Below are 13,209 nucleotides of genomic sequence, written 5' to 3'. Positions count from 1 at the left end.
GCAGCAGAATCAATATGACAGATGTAATAGTTGGGATGAAATTTGCCAAAAAAAGGTCAAAAATCTATTTGTTCCAGTCTGGCTCCTGGTGTTTCTGGAGCCATTACAGGTGGCAGAGCACACACTGCTCTTGTCTAACCAGGGCGCACTCCAGGGGCTCAGGCTGAGAGTGGCTGCAGAGCAGCTCTACAGGTGTCTCAGCAATAAAGGAACTGTGCTGGATTTAATAAATTATGTCATCTCAGCCCCAGAGGAGGGGCTGCAATGCCTCATGTGGGGGACAAAGACCCTCCTCCTAACAGCCCCCAAACTGCTCTGGTTCATGTTACACTGTGAAAGGGAGCCCAGGGAGTGTGTTGCTGATGGAAAGCATGTAGAGCACTAATGAGCACCATCCAAAAGTAATTCCAGCATTTAGAGGTACCCAGCAATTTTCTGAGTCATTAAAAAACCTCAGACCAATTACACATCAAGCTTACCATGGCTGACCAAACAACTCCTTGTTTGGAGTGGTCCTGGGAGCTGCTCAGACCCCAACACCAGCTCAGTCCTCCCAATTTCATCACAAAACCAACCATGTCACACCAGCTCAGATCACAGATTTAGTTACTTGTGTCCCACCTCCAGCCACAGCCACAAAAATGATGCTTTAGGTTGCCAAGGGTTTTGGGGGCACAGATGTAGCCAATTATTAAATGGTTTCAAGAGAGAGAAATAATCCTTTGCTGCAGGGAATAATTTCTTTCCTGACCCCCCAGAGCTCTCTTACCTGTACCTTGGCTTACATAAGTAAAAGAAATGTTTAGAGTTTGATAAATTGAAGTCAGCCACAACTTTTTGACCACAGCTTACCAAAACCAGCTTTAGAAGCACTTCCCAACCAAACCTCTACATGGGGAGCAGCTGCTCTTCTGAACAAATTTAGAAGCTTAGAAATAAGCAATGTATTTGAACTGGACAATAGAATACAGTTTTCCCACTAGCAGATTCTGTACAGAATAAATCCAAATTTCAGTAACACCTTCAGTTACTCCAGAGGCAACTGTGCCACACTCTGTTTGAAGGGACACTTGGCAGGTTATTATAGCCCAAACATGCATCACAGCATGGGCCACTGGTAACAAGCCTAGAAACCCTTCTTACATCCATTTTCCTCCCTAGCAGTATGTAAAGGACAACAAAAGTTCCAGGGACAAGCAGAAAAAAAGGTATCAGACACAAGATGGTCAGCCAGGTTTGGTTTTTGACACTAGACTGCAGAACATCTGAGAGAACACAAATTATAAATAGATTTGGGTGTTCTCCAGATGCCCAGCCCTTCTCAGCAGTGTCTTTGCAGCCTGTGGGGCAGCACAGCCACTGCAGCTCCCAGAGCTGCACACAGCAGGTTGTTTATCAGGAGATAATACCCAGGTGCAAGGCCTGCACCCATCTGCACTCACTGTCCCAAATTCCAGCAGCAGCCTCCAAGCTGGCACCTGGGCTGAGCTCATTAGGAGAGCTGCTAATGACTGCTCACACTCACTGAGTGTCCCTGCACACACAGCCCCAAACAACCTGCATTCCTGACATTGCTTGGCCAGTGGTTGTTTGTTCAGCCTTGCCCAAAGACAGGGGGACAGACAAATCACCAGACTGCCACTGCCACATTTTCTGAAAAAATCCCTTTGCCAGGATTTCTTCTCCTGGGAAGCTGAGAAGCTTCAGAGAAAAATGAAAATAACAATGATCTGATTGCTCCTCCTGCGTTTTGCTGCTTTGGAATGTGGTTGGAGATTGTTTTATCCAACTGGTGCTTGTTTGATTGGTTTCATGTGAATTGTTTTGACTTAATGACCAATCCCAGCCAGCTGTGTCAGGACTCTGGAAGCAGTCATGAGTTTTCATGATCATTCTTTGTAACCTTCTGTCTGTATCCTTTCTCTATTCTTTAGTATAGTTTTAGTATAGGGGAAGGGAAGGGAAAGGGAAGGGAAAGGGAAGGGAAAGGGAATGGAAAGGGAAGGGAAAGGGAAGGGAAAGAATAAATTTGTCTTCTAAGAACATGGAGTCAGATTCTCAATTCCTCCATCGTCCTGGGGACCCTGAAAATACCACACCAGACGTTCCAGACTCCCCAGAAGAAGTTTTTACATCCAGCCTTTGTCAGCAGGGACTCCCTGGGAAGCAGCCAGTACTCACCAAGTCAATGAGGTCACTGAGATTCTTCTCTATCTGCTGTGGAGGCAGGCGCCTCATCAAATCCAAGGCACAATCCAGCTGCTGGTCACTCTGCAGGAACAAGAAAAGAAGAGCCCTTGGTCAAAGGTGGGCAGGAAATAGAACACACAGCTCCAGCAGCAGCATGCTTTGCATTGATACAAGTAAAATTCATCAATTATCATTGATTGTGGATTATTGACTTGACAATTTAACACCGTGCAGGTGATAGAAAGGAGTGCAGTCCTTACCTCACCAAACTCCTTCCAATGTTTCTAAAAGTGTTTAATGTGTTGTTTTTCCACACTATCTCAACAATAACCTGGGTTAGGGAACTGAAAGTTCCTTCTCCCCAAGCAGGTTTAGCACTTCCTCCTTTGTACTGATCAGCTTGAGATAACCAGCATCCAAGCCAAACTCTGTTCCATCACAGAGCTCCCTCTCCCCTGAAGCTTTATCAGAAAACCAGAGTGAAATATGTACATAAAGCATTATCCATTATTTCCTTCTTCCTACAAAGCACACACCAAGAGCTGCCTGTATCTAAGAAATCAGGGATCAGTTATTTATTTAGAGCTAACACAGCAGCCTTCTGCAAAGGGCTCACTGTAGCTGCTCTCACACCAATTCTGACACAAAGAAACAACCTTAAACTCCACTTCAGTGTCAGAAAATGTGCCCCAGACGCTCGAGGAGCTGAACCACGGTCCTGACATAACCTTTAGTTGTCCTTTCCACCAACAGACACAAACAGACACTTTCCTGCTGACCTAACAGCACCCAAAACCTGCCCAAGTTCCTTTGATCCCAGGTCAGGTGAAGCACAACCAGTTTGCTCTCACTGCTCCTCCCCTCCTTTTTCTCTTTGCCATTTCCAGCCACCCAAATCCCACCAGCTGAGGTTTAACTTCACCCTCCCGTGTTCTGCCAAGCTCCCAAAGTCTTATTTAACAACAGCTCCAATACTAACACAGTTCCATTATCACATTATCCAACAGGGCAGCCCCCAGGAGAGGGAGACACAGGAAGCCAAGTTTCCTGCAATTAAGGCAAAGCTGTGGAATGAGGGAAGGGGGGAATTTTGGGGACATCCATTAGGAAGGTGTTCATTAGATGGCCATGGGAAGGGAATTTTTAGCTCCTGAACACCCAGACCCCAAGGACAGAGACTCTGGAGGTGGCCTGTGCCTGCCCAGCTGTGCAGCCATGCCAGGAGGGATCTCCCTTCCCAGGTACTGTCTGTACCGCCTGCTGTCCCCTCAGCCAGCAAGGAAACCTGGCACATTGTCACAGACACTGCCACAGGGTCCTGCTCCTCACTTGTGATCATGGGGACACTCAGGGACGTGCTCTGCCCTCCTCTGCCAGCTAGAATTGTTTAAAAGACAAAAAAGCCTGGAGGAGGATGTTAAAAACCACCACTAAAGCTGCAACCCCAGAGTGAGTATTTTACAGGGAAGCAAACTGAAAATAAAGTACACAGCATGGAGGAGAATGCACACTTGCAGTGTTTATGGATTAACCAAGAGAACCTGCAGTGACCATTTTTACCCAAAATATCCAGTAATAGCTGTAAAAGACACGAGCAGGATTGTTTAAGGCAGAGATCCTCCAAGGGGTTCAGACACAGCTGACATCCATGGCTGTGTGCAATGGAAAAACAAAAATATGCAGGCCCATACAGTGCCTGGTACAGTGAATTTCCCTGGTTAGCAGGAGGGAAAAGCAAGGCTGAGCAGCAGGACTCAGCTTCTCACAGAGCATTCAGGTAATTAAACAGCTTGCCAGCAGATCTCCTAAAGCACCAAAATAAAGGCAGGTTCTGCTGCAGTTGTGTCCCTAAATCCATGGTTATTCAGCCACTTTAATCCAGCATAAATCCAGCTGGAATGGTCAAAAAGGCAACACAAGCTGGCGAATCACAGAGCAAAGTGGTACCTTGGGGTGCATCCTAGTTCAGAACTGAGCAGGGAAGTGAACCGGGATCTCCTGCTCCTGGTTCCTTCTCTGTAGGTGAGGATTTAAAGGCAGCAGTGTGGTCAAACCCAGCCTCTGGCTCAGCCTCTGCCCAGCTGCAGGAGATGGAGGCAGTGACACACAGAGACAGGGAGCACACCCCACGTGCCAGCAGCAGCACACAGCTCCTGGTGTCACAGAGGGTGAAAATCCCAAGAGGGAAAAGTAAGGCTGAGCAGCAGGACTCCTCAGCTGCTCACAGAGCATTCAGGTAATTAAACAGCTTGCCAGCAGATCTCCTAAAGCACCAAAATAAAGGCAGGTTCTGTTGCACTTGTGTCCCTAAATCCATTATTTAATCCAGCATAAATCCAGCTGGAATGGTCAGAAAGGCAACACAAGCTGACAAATCACAGAGCAAAGTGGTACCTTGGGGTGCATCCTAGTTCAGAACTGAGCAGGGAATGAACCAGGATCTTTGCTCCTGGTTCCTTCTCTGCAGGTGAGGATTTAAAGGCAGCAGTGTGGTCAAACCCAGCCTCTGGCTCAGCCTCTGCCCAGCTGGAGGAGATGGAGGCAGTGACACACAGGGACAGGGAGCACATCCAGGTGCCAGCAGCACACAGTGACACTCTGTGTCACAGGGGGTGAAATCCCAGCCTGTGCTGCCACTGCAGCTCTGACAGTGGCACTGGATCAGAGGAGCTGAAACCCCCCAGAGTCCCCCACAACCAGCAGAGGAAGGGGCTCTGGGGGAGCTCAGGACATGTCAAACCCCACTGTCATTGACACAAAAAATCCTTTCACTAGGATGTTTCTCCTGAGAGCCCTCAGAAAATAAATGTAAACAATAACAATCTGATGGCTGTGGAATGTGGTCTGCAGATGGCTCACCAACAGGTGCATCTTTGGTCTCATGTGGATTGTTTTTACTTGATGACCAATCATGGTCCAGCTGTGTCAAGACACTGGCCAGTCACAAGATTTCATTATTCATTCTTTTTTAACCTTCTGGTGAAATCCTTTATCTTTCTTTAGTACAGTTTTAGTATATAATTATTATATTATACTATATTATATTATATGATACTATATTATACTATACAATACTATATTATACTATATGATACTATATTATACTATATGATATTATATTATACTATACTATATTATACTATATTATATTACACTATATTACATTATATTACACTATATTACATTATGTTACATTATATTATACTATATTCCTTTCTCTTTCTTTAGTAGTTTTCATATATAATTACAATATATAATATAGTATAGTATTAATATAATATAATATAATATAAGTATTACTATAGCATAGTATAGCATAGTATAATATAATATAATACAATACAATATAACATTATATTACATTACATTATATTCCATTCTCTTTTTAGTATAGTTTTAGTATATAATTATAATATAATATATAAGATATAGTATATAAAATAATATATACTATAGTATAGTATAATATCAACCTTCTGAAACATGGAGTCAAGATTCTCACAAACATCCCACCTACTTCTCTCAAACTTCACCTGTCCTGGATTTCCCTTTGCTTAATTCTTCTGTAAAACCACATGCTGATGAAGACCAGGTTTCTTACCAGGCCTCCAGACAGAACATTTCCATGGAATTTCTGCCTTTACCCAGGAGAGGCTGCAGCTCTCTGGCAGGGGATCAGACAGGCTGTCCCCCAGGCTGGGCTGCTCCCACAGCCCAGCTCTTTGAGCCTGCAGCACTTAATGAGCTCAGTGTTTACCTGACAGGACGTCCCTTTCCACCATTCCTGTTCCATCCAGCCCAGAACCTCCTGTGGAGGAGCAGGGAGTTCAGACAGAAATTCCAAATGAGGTTTTATTACAGCTGAAGGATTTAGAGATCATAGGAATCTCAAAAGACTAAAAATATTAGCTTAGATGAAAGCTCTTTAATAAGTTTCCTTTAAAGATGTTTGCCTATCTAGAATCTCCACTTAAGCACCTGTTACAGCATTCCCATGGCACTGCCCCAGGGAAAAAGGTTATGAGGATGTCTGTACTGGATATTTTACAGCTTCCTTTGTCTGCACCTCCTCTTCTGTTTGGTCTCTTTGCTGTATTTAGCTTATTTACAAAAGGGAAACCCTCTCACAACAGCCACAGGTCATCTGGGCACTGTGTGTTAAAGCTCAAATGTGCTGAAAAATTAATAAAAAAAATTGTATAAATGTGCAGTTGTAAAGGGACACAGCTGTGCACCTTAAAGGCTGAGTATGGGCAGATGTCATTCAGTGCAGAAAACACAAATAAAAAATCCCAGGTAGTTACTACAGGTATGGAAATCACAAAAAATGAAACAGGCAACAAGCTGGACTTCCTTTTGACTCCACTTGCCACGTCCAAAGCCCAGAGCTCCTTGGGCACAGGGTGTGCAGGAATCCCCAGCAAACAGGAGCTGAGCCAACCCAGCCAAAGCTGGGAGCAGAGAGCTGCTCCTGGCACCAACCCTGACCTGCAGCCCTGGCACAGCCCTGGCACAGCCCTGGCACCAAACCCGACCCGCAGCCCTGGCACTGACCAAGGAGCTCCTCTGATCCAGGAAGCACACCCAGAGCCCCTCCAGCTCCAGCAGAAGCAGGAACACTTCACTGAAGTGTTCCTGTTTGCTCTTTACGACACCAGCACTTGGCTGAGTTACTACAGGTATTCTGCATTTCTAAAATATTTTTACAAGTGCTTTTGACAGCACACACTTACAGAAACCCACAGGCTCCATTCCCAAGTGTGGCAATGGACAGTTCTCCACTGCCAGCTACCTGAGACTTCACCTACATTCCATCTTCCAGGAGGGCTTACACAAACCTGCAGCTCTCCCAAGGCCATTCCACTTGAAAGGAGGCAAAACATTCATTTAAAGCTCCTGGCCTGGCAGTCTGCAGGAATTTGCTCCCGTTATCACAAAGCCCTGAGGACTGAATCTCCCTCCACACCTCTGCTGGGACACTCCTGCTCATCTGAGCCTGCTGAGCACAAACAGAGCTGGGCAGTGCTGTCAAACAGAAACCCCGACTGGTTTCACTTCTGGGCTCTATTTCTGTACCAGCCCCACTTGCAACTCCCTGAGCCAAGAGCTGAGACAGCTCAGTGCTACAGCAGTGGGAGCTCCTCCCACTTCAGCCCTTCCTGGGAAATAAATAAATTAAATAAAAATAATAATTTGGGCCACCAAATCTTTTCCACCATAATAAAAATATAATAATAACAATAGCAATAACAATAACAATTTGGGCCACCAAATCTTTTCCACCAGCATAGTAGTAGTAGTAGCAGTAATAATAATAATAATTATTTATCATATTATATATAATAGTTATTGTTATATTATATATAGTATATCATATAGTATATAGTATATAATTTTATATAACATATAATATATAGTATATAATATATTACATATTATATATTATATTATTACTGCCACCAAATCTTTTCCACCAGCATGGTAGTAGTAGCAGCAGTAATAGTAATAATAATAATAATTATTATTATTTATTATATTATATATAATAGCTATTGTTATAATTATATATAGTATAAAATTATATAGTACATAGTATATAATTATATCTTATATAATATATATTATATATTATACAATATATATTATATATAATATGTATTATGTTACATATATTATATATATTATATATATTATATATATTATATTATTATTGCCACCTAATCTTTTCCACCAGCAAACCCTGTACAACATTTCTCCTCCAGGCATGATGGTGCTCCCAACCCCCTTTTCCATCTCTGATATCAGCTGAGAACAACTGAGGGACCCAGAAATTACTCAAGTGAAAAAGCCCCACCCCTGATGTGACAGATAAACATCTTGGGATAATTCACACCCAAGTTCCAGTCAAGAGCAGCATTTGTAAGGTTACCCAAATTCAAAGTACAAGCAGCATCTGAATGTTCAGACAGCAAAAATATAAGGTAAAAACCCCATGAGACACTGCAACCAGAACATCTGCTCCGTGCCATGCAATTCAAAGCAGCCACACATCAGAGCACTCTGGTCACTGGTCAGTTTGCAGGCAAAATATCTCTGTAAATTAATCCAGGGCCAGAAAGACACAACCAGCAAATGACTCTTTTTCCTTCCTCTCAAGCTGCAGACATACCCAGGATTGTAAATCACGTATTTCCTGTCAGTTCTCCCAACAGGAATATCTGACTAATATTTCAGCTTTGTGGTACTACAGCACTAAGTTTTTTTAATTGAAACAGATACCCAGCTTCCCCTCCTGCTTGTCATTTTAATCCCTGCCAACTTGCAGAGCTGCAAGGGCACAAGATTCCCTTTTCCAGTGACACAACAGGATAGCATTACTGCTAGAAGCTGCAGCAAGGCTTGAATTATTGTAACCCCTGGGTAATAAAAAGTACAGTAGTATGTTAGGTTGCAAGGTTCCCTTCTCAGCTGTCAGCATTCACTTTTTAGGATATTAGATGGGAACTGTCTGACCTGGGAAAGCCCAGAGAAGTTCTGCACTCATGACATTTCCATCAGCTGCACATACTCCTCGCAATCTGGTTTTCTATATGACTTTTCCCTTGACTATTAACCCTCCTCTGGCAGATCCTATCTAAAACCATTTGTAATGGACTCATAAATCACAGCTCTGTGACAGCAAGGTGTGCTGGGGAGGAACAGCAATAGCACAGTTAGGAAACAATCAAAGGTAATAAAACCTGAACACAGACTCTGCTGTGGACTGTCATAAAAGGTCAAAGATTATTAAAAAACAAGACTCTGATGCAGACCTCATTCTCCTTCTCTCCAGCCACTTTTGCCTTTGTCTGGTTTTGGTTGGGATGTGCAGTGGTTTTTATTATCTCCAACACTTCTGAGCACATGGAATGCTCAGGAACCAGCTCAGCCCAATTTGCTGTGGTCAAACCCAAACAGCCCCAAGTGCTGCCACCACTCCTCCCAGGAATACCAAGTGAGAAGGATTAGAGATTAAAATAAAAGCAAGAAGTGATGGATCAGAAGGCTTTAGCAGAGGCTGCTGTGCTCTGGCTGCCCCAGGTCCCCTGTAATCTGTATTTATTTACAGAGCAATTGTACCAGTCACGTCACAGCTCCTGAGTCAGCAGATCCTCCTTGGAGATGTTCTCCTGCACATTATTCACCTCATTCTGCAGTGCTCCAGCTTCTGAGCACAACTGAGCAGCACCAGCCCCAGTTAATGACAGAACACACTCTCACAACTTGTTCCCTGAGTTCAGGTGCTGCTGTTGTACACACTGCAAACACAGCCAAAAAAACCACAAAAACACTGAGCAGCTTTTGTCCTCCACTGCTCCAGGAATGGAACTCAGGTGAAATTCAGAGGGACAAGAGGGACGTTTTTGAAGAGGTTCTCTAGGAACAAACAGCTCATCCATCTGCCCTGCAGCCTTGTGAGGAGGAACTAAAATAATCCACGGGCAGGAGAGAGGCAAGGCAGCTTCACTGCCTTTGGCACCAGTGCCGCTGACACAGGGCACTTCTCACCATCCCAGCCAGGGCAAGTCCTGCACAGATTAAAGGAGCAGCAATGGGCTTCCAGGGCAGCCACCACAGAGATCTCCTCCTCCTCAGACAAGCTCAAGGATCAGTGTTTTGCCAAATCCTTGGTGATCCCTTTAGCCTCCAGCAGCTCTTCCAAGCATCCTGTGCCTGATTTCCCTTCCTCATCCCCACCTCCAAACCAGGCCAGCTCCCTGCCCACAGGACAAGCCCCAACAGCCCAGCCCAACTCTAAAACAATCATCAAGTGGGTTCTAATACACTGAGGGCACTCCCATCTGTGAGCCTCTAAACAATCCAGAGCTGCCTGCAGCCTGATCTCAGGGACCAACCAGCTGCTCAAAACATTTTACACCCAAGGAGGAGGAACTACAACCCCTGAGAGCCTGGAGCAGGGCACTTGCCTGCAATTCCCTGTTCACAAGTCAGGATCAGGCACCTCCAGGAGCGCATTCTGCAGCTGTGGGTGTTTTCTGAAGGTGTTCTCTGACCAGATGCAGTTCCTGTTAGCACATCTACAGAGAAAAATTAACAATTCCTTGGCAACCTCCTTCCCAGCAAGGATGTATTTCCCAGCTGGCACAAACTTGGGTCTACTCTCAAAACCAATGAATCCCTTTAGTTTATACAAATCCAGGACAAGTCTCCATCATGTGCCCAAGGAAAAGAGGCATCACACACCACCAGGAGAGCAGGATGGAGCAGCACCAAGGCTTTCTGGAAACAGCTTCTCATCCCGACCTTTGGCCAGGATCACTAATGATTTCTGCACTAGCATTTGTCTTCTGGGTAACAGAAACAATGTTTTATTTATTAAACTTGTCATTGAACATGACAATGCAATTTACTGGCTTTCATCTGGTGCCAAGAATTCCTGTGAAGCATAAAGTTTGCAAAAAGTCACTTCCCCATAAATCGTGGCAGTGAGTGACTATGCAATCTGCTAGCCCCACATGAAAGAGGAAAGTGGGGCTGCAGATAAAAGTTGCACAGATTGCAAAAAAAACCATGCTAAACTTTTAATAAATGGATTAAAGATATTGAAGTTGCCTGTAGAACTGACCAACTTTGCCAACAGGTTTTATGATTAATGTTACTGCACAGTGGGGGATTTTCCCCATTTTAAGTCTCGATTTCACAAAAATAACATTTTCTTTGTTAGCTCTAACTAGAGATAGGAAATCTTAGCTAAACAAAATGCAAATAACCTGTTAGAACACAGCACTGAGGGACAAGAACTTGGCCTGATTTTGCAAACTCTTCCTGAGGCAGCTGCAACACCTGGTTTCACTACCAGGAGAGATGAACACAAACGTGTTTGTGCCCCAAAATGTTTTGAAATCACCCAATGCAGTAGGTCTGAGTCAGTTCACAAGCCTGGTGACCTGTTTTTCACACTGTCTTCCTGCCTTCCACTCAAATCTTCTGAGAAGAGCCCCAATCCATCCCTAGAGAAGGGCTGCTTAATTTTTACAGGGGTCACTTCTTTCATTTTTTTAAATTGAAACCATAATTACTACAAATACAGCAGCTCTGAGATTCAGCACTGCCATTTGCCATCCTGACCATCTGCAAACATGTCATTTGCTAATGCCCAATGACCTTTTCAAATGCTCTTTTCTTCTATGCACTCCTGTTTGTTTCCTGTTCCAATCAGGCTGGTCACAGAAGTTTTAGAACTGCTCAAATAAAATTGAGAAGTTTTTTTGGGCAGAAAGAGCAAAGTTGGGCAAGTTGGCTTTGGCCTGGTAGATCCAGGTTCTCCTTCCAGTCAACTGCAACTTAAATGCAGTTTTGTGAGAAATCACATAAAAAACATTTGAGAAAATACTGCAGAGAGCAGGGAGCACGCACTGTGTCTGAAGGTGACAGCAAACACCCTGACAGCAGAACTAACAGCGTCAACATCCCAAATTCAGGATTTGCTCTATCCCAGCTCTCTGTGGAGCCAACAGCTGCCTGGCTTTAGGTGCAAACTCAGCACTTTGCAGCTCCTGGAGGCTGCAGCCAGGGTTGTAAATTCAGGAGATAACTCTGGCAAGTAACCGGATGCCTGGCAAGGCAGGCAGGGGACAGAGGATCCCTCATTAGCCCTCTTCCCTCAAAGTTCTGCCATTCCTCAAAGGTCAGGAAAGTAGGTTAATATGCCTGGGGCTTGGGTCACACGTGACATCCCTCAGTGAGTGCCCTGCAGGGCTGTTCCCAGCTGGGGAAAGGGGATTCTGCCTCAGGACACCCCAAATATTCCATAGGGTGGGCTGAGGGCCCTTCCCAGCTGGGAAAAGGGGATTCTGCTGGGTCAGAGCCTCAGGACACCCCAAATATTCCACAGGGTCAGCTGAGGGCCTTTCCCAGCTGGAGCAAAGGGATTCTCAGCCCAGTTCTGCCCCAGGAATTCCAGGTTTAAAGCAGGAAGCTCCTGGCTTTGCACACCTACAGCCACAGGAATATCACACCTAACAGCACATTCACACCTGCCACAATTCCTTCCTTTGCTGGAATTCCCAGACCTGCCCATCCCTGCAGGTTTCCTCATCACTTCTGAGCCCACCTGAGCACACAGACAGCCAGCTCCACAGGCTCTGGGGCCATTCCCAGCAGGGTGACACTTTCAGTGCCAGCAGGGCTCACCTGGCACACCCGTGCCAGCTTCAACCCCCAGCAGGTTTTTCCTGAAGTTAACAGTTATTCCACCTGGCCACTCTGCACCTTCCCAAGCCCTGCCTGGACTCATGGCTACCTGAAGCTGCTTTTGGCCACCCAGAGGAGCACCATCAATGCTGAGCCAAGATCACACCCAAACCTCTCTCTGCAGGATGGCAGCACCCGGTGGATAAATACAGCTGTAGTCAGCACAATGCAGCTGATATTGTACCTCATCCCTCCATTTCATGCCTCTCTCCTCCCTTGCATTAACACCAAAAGCCCCAGCTCTTGTTTCCTGAGGTGTCTCAGGTCGCAAGCCCAGGCTGGCAGCCAGGCCTGACAGGAGCTTTTTAAATCCTGGTATTTACCAAGGCAAAAATGTCCAGGGAAGGCAGGTAACACGACATCACTGTCAAACTCAGCAGTTTGTCTAATGGAAAAGAGAAAAAAGTATCACCTAAAGAAACACAAACAGAACTCCCTGAGAGAATAAAGAGTATTTTATTTATGGTGGCTTCAGGCAACCACTAAGCTTCTGCCTTCAGTGCAGTCTCAAACATTTCTCCTTCCTCACAAAATCCTCTTACTTAAGTGCTGTTTTCAGCCTTGTTTCAGCTGATGCTGCTAAAACTGAGAGCTCCTGAGTTCTGCTCTCACCCAGGCTCCAGGCTCGTAACACACCCACTGCAACAAGGACGTGACTGAAATTCCAAGGGAGCACAGCAGGAAAGGTCTGGGCTCCACTGTGAGGAGGATGTCCCTTCAGGGAAGGACAGGACAGTCCCCTCAGAGCCAGGGAAGGACAATTCA

General features: G+C 45.1%; 1 protein-coding gene across 1 annotated transcript in view; it reads right to left on the bottom strand.

Moving 5' to 3' along the window:
* Window positions 1-13,209, bottom strand: part of CAPZB (capping actin protein of muscle Z-line subunit beta) — a 64,114-nt gene that overhangs the window by 44,519 nt on the left and 6,386 nt on the right. The window contains exon 2 of the mRNA XM_054294479.1: window positions 2,182-2,271. Coding sequence (XP_054150454.1) covers window positions 2,182-2,271 — 90 coding nt within the window. The remainder of the gene's footprint in view (window positions 1-2,181; window positions 2,272-13,209) is intronic.

The sequence above is a fragment of the Melozone crissalis genome, unplaced genomic scaffold, assembly GCF_028551555.1.
Source record: "Melozone crissalis strain CALT ecotype California unplaced genomic scaffold, PUWL_Pcris_2 ptg000251l_1, whole genome shotgun sequence".
Taxonomy (NCBI): Eukaryota; Metazoa; Chordata; class Aves; order Passeriformes; family Passerellidae; genus Melozone; species Melozone crissalis.
Note: the sequence above shows the minus strand (reverse complement) of the source record. Positions and strands in the feature narration are given on the sequence as shown.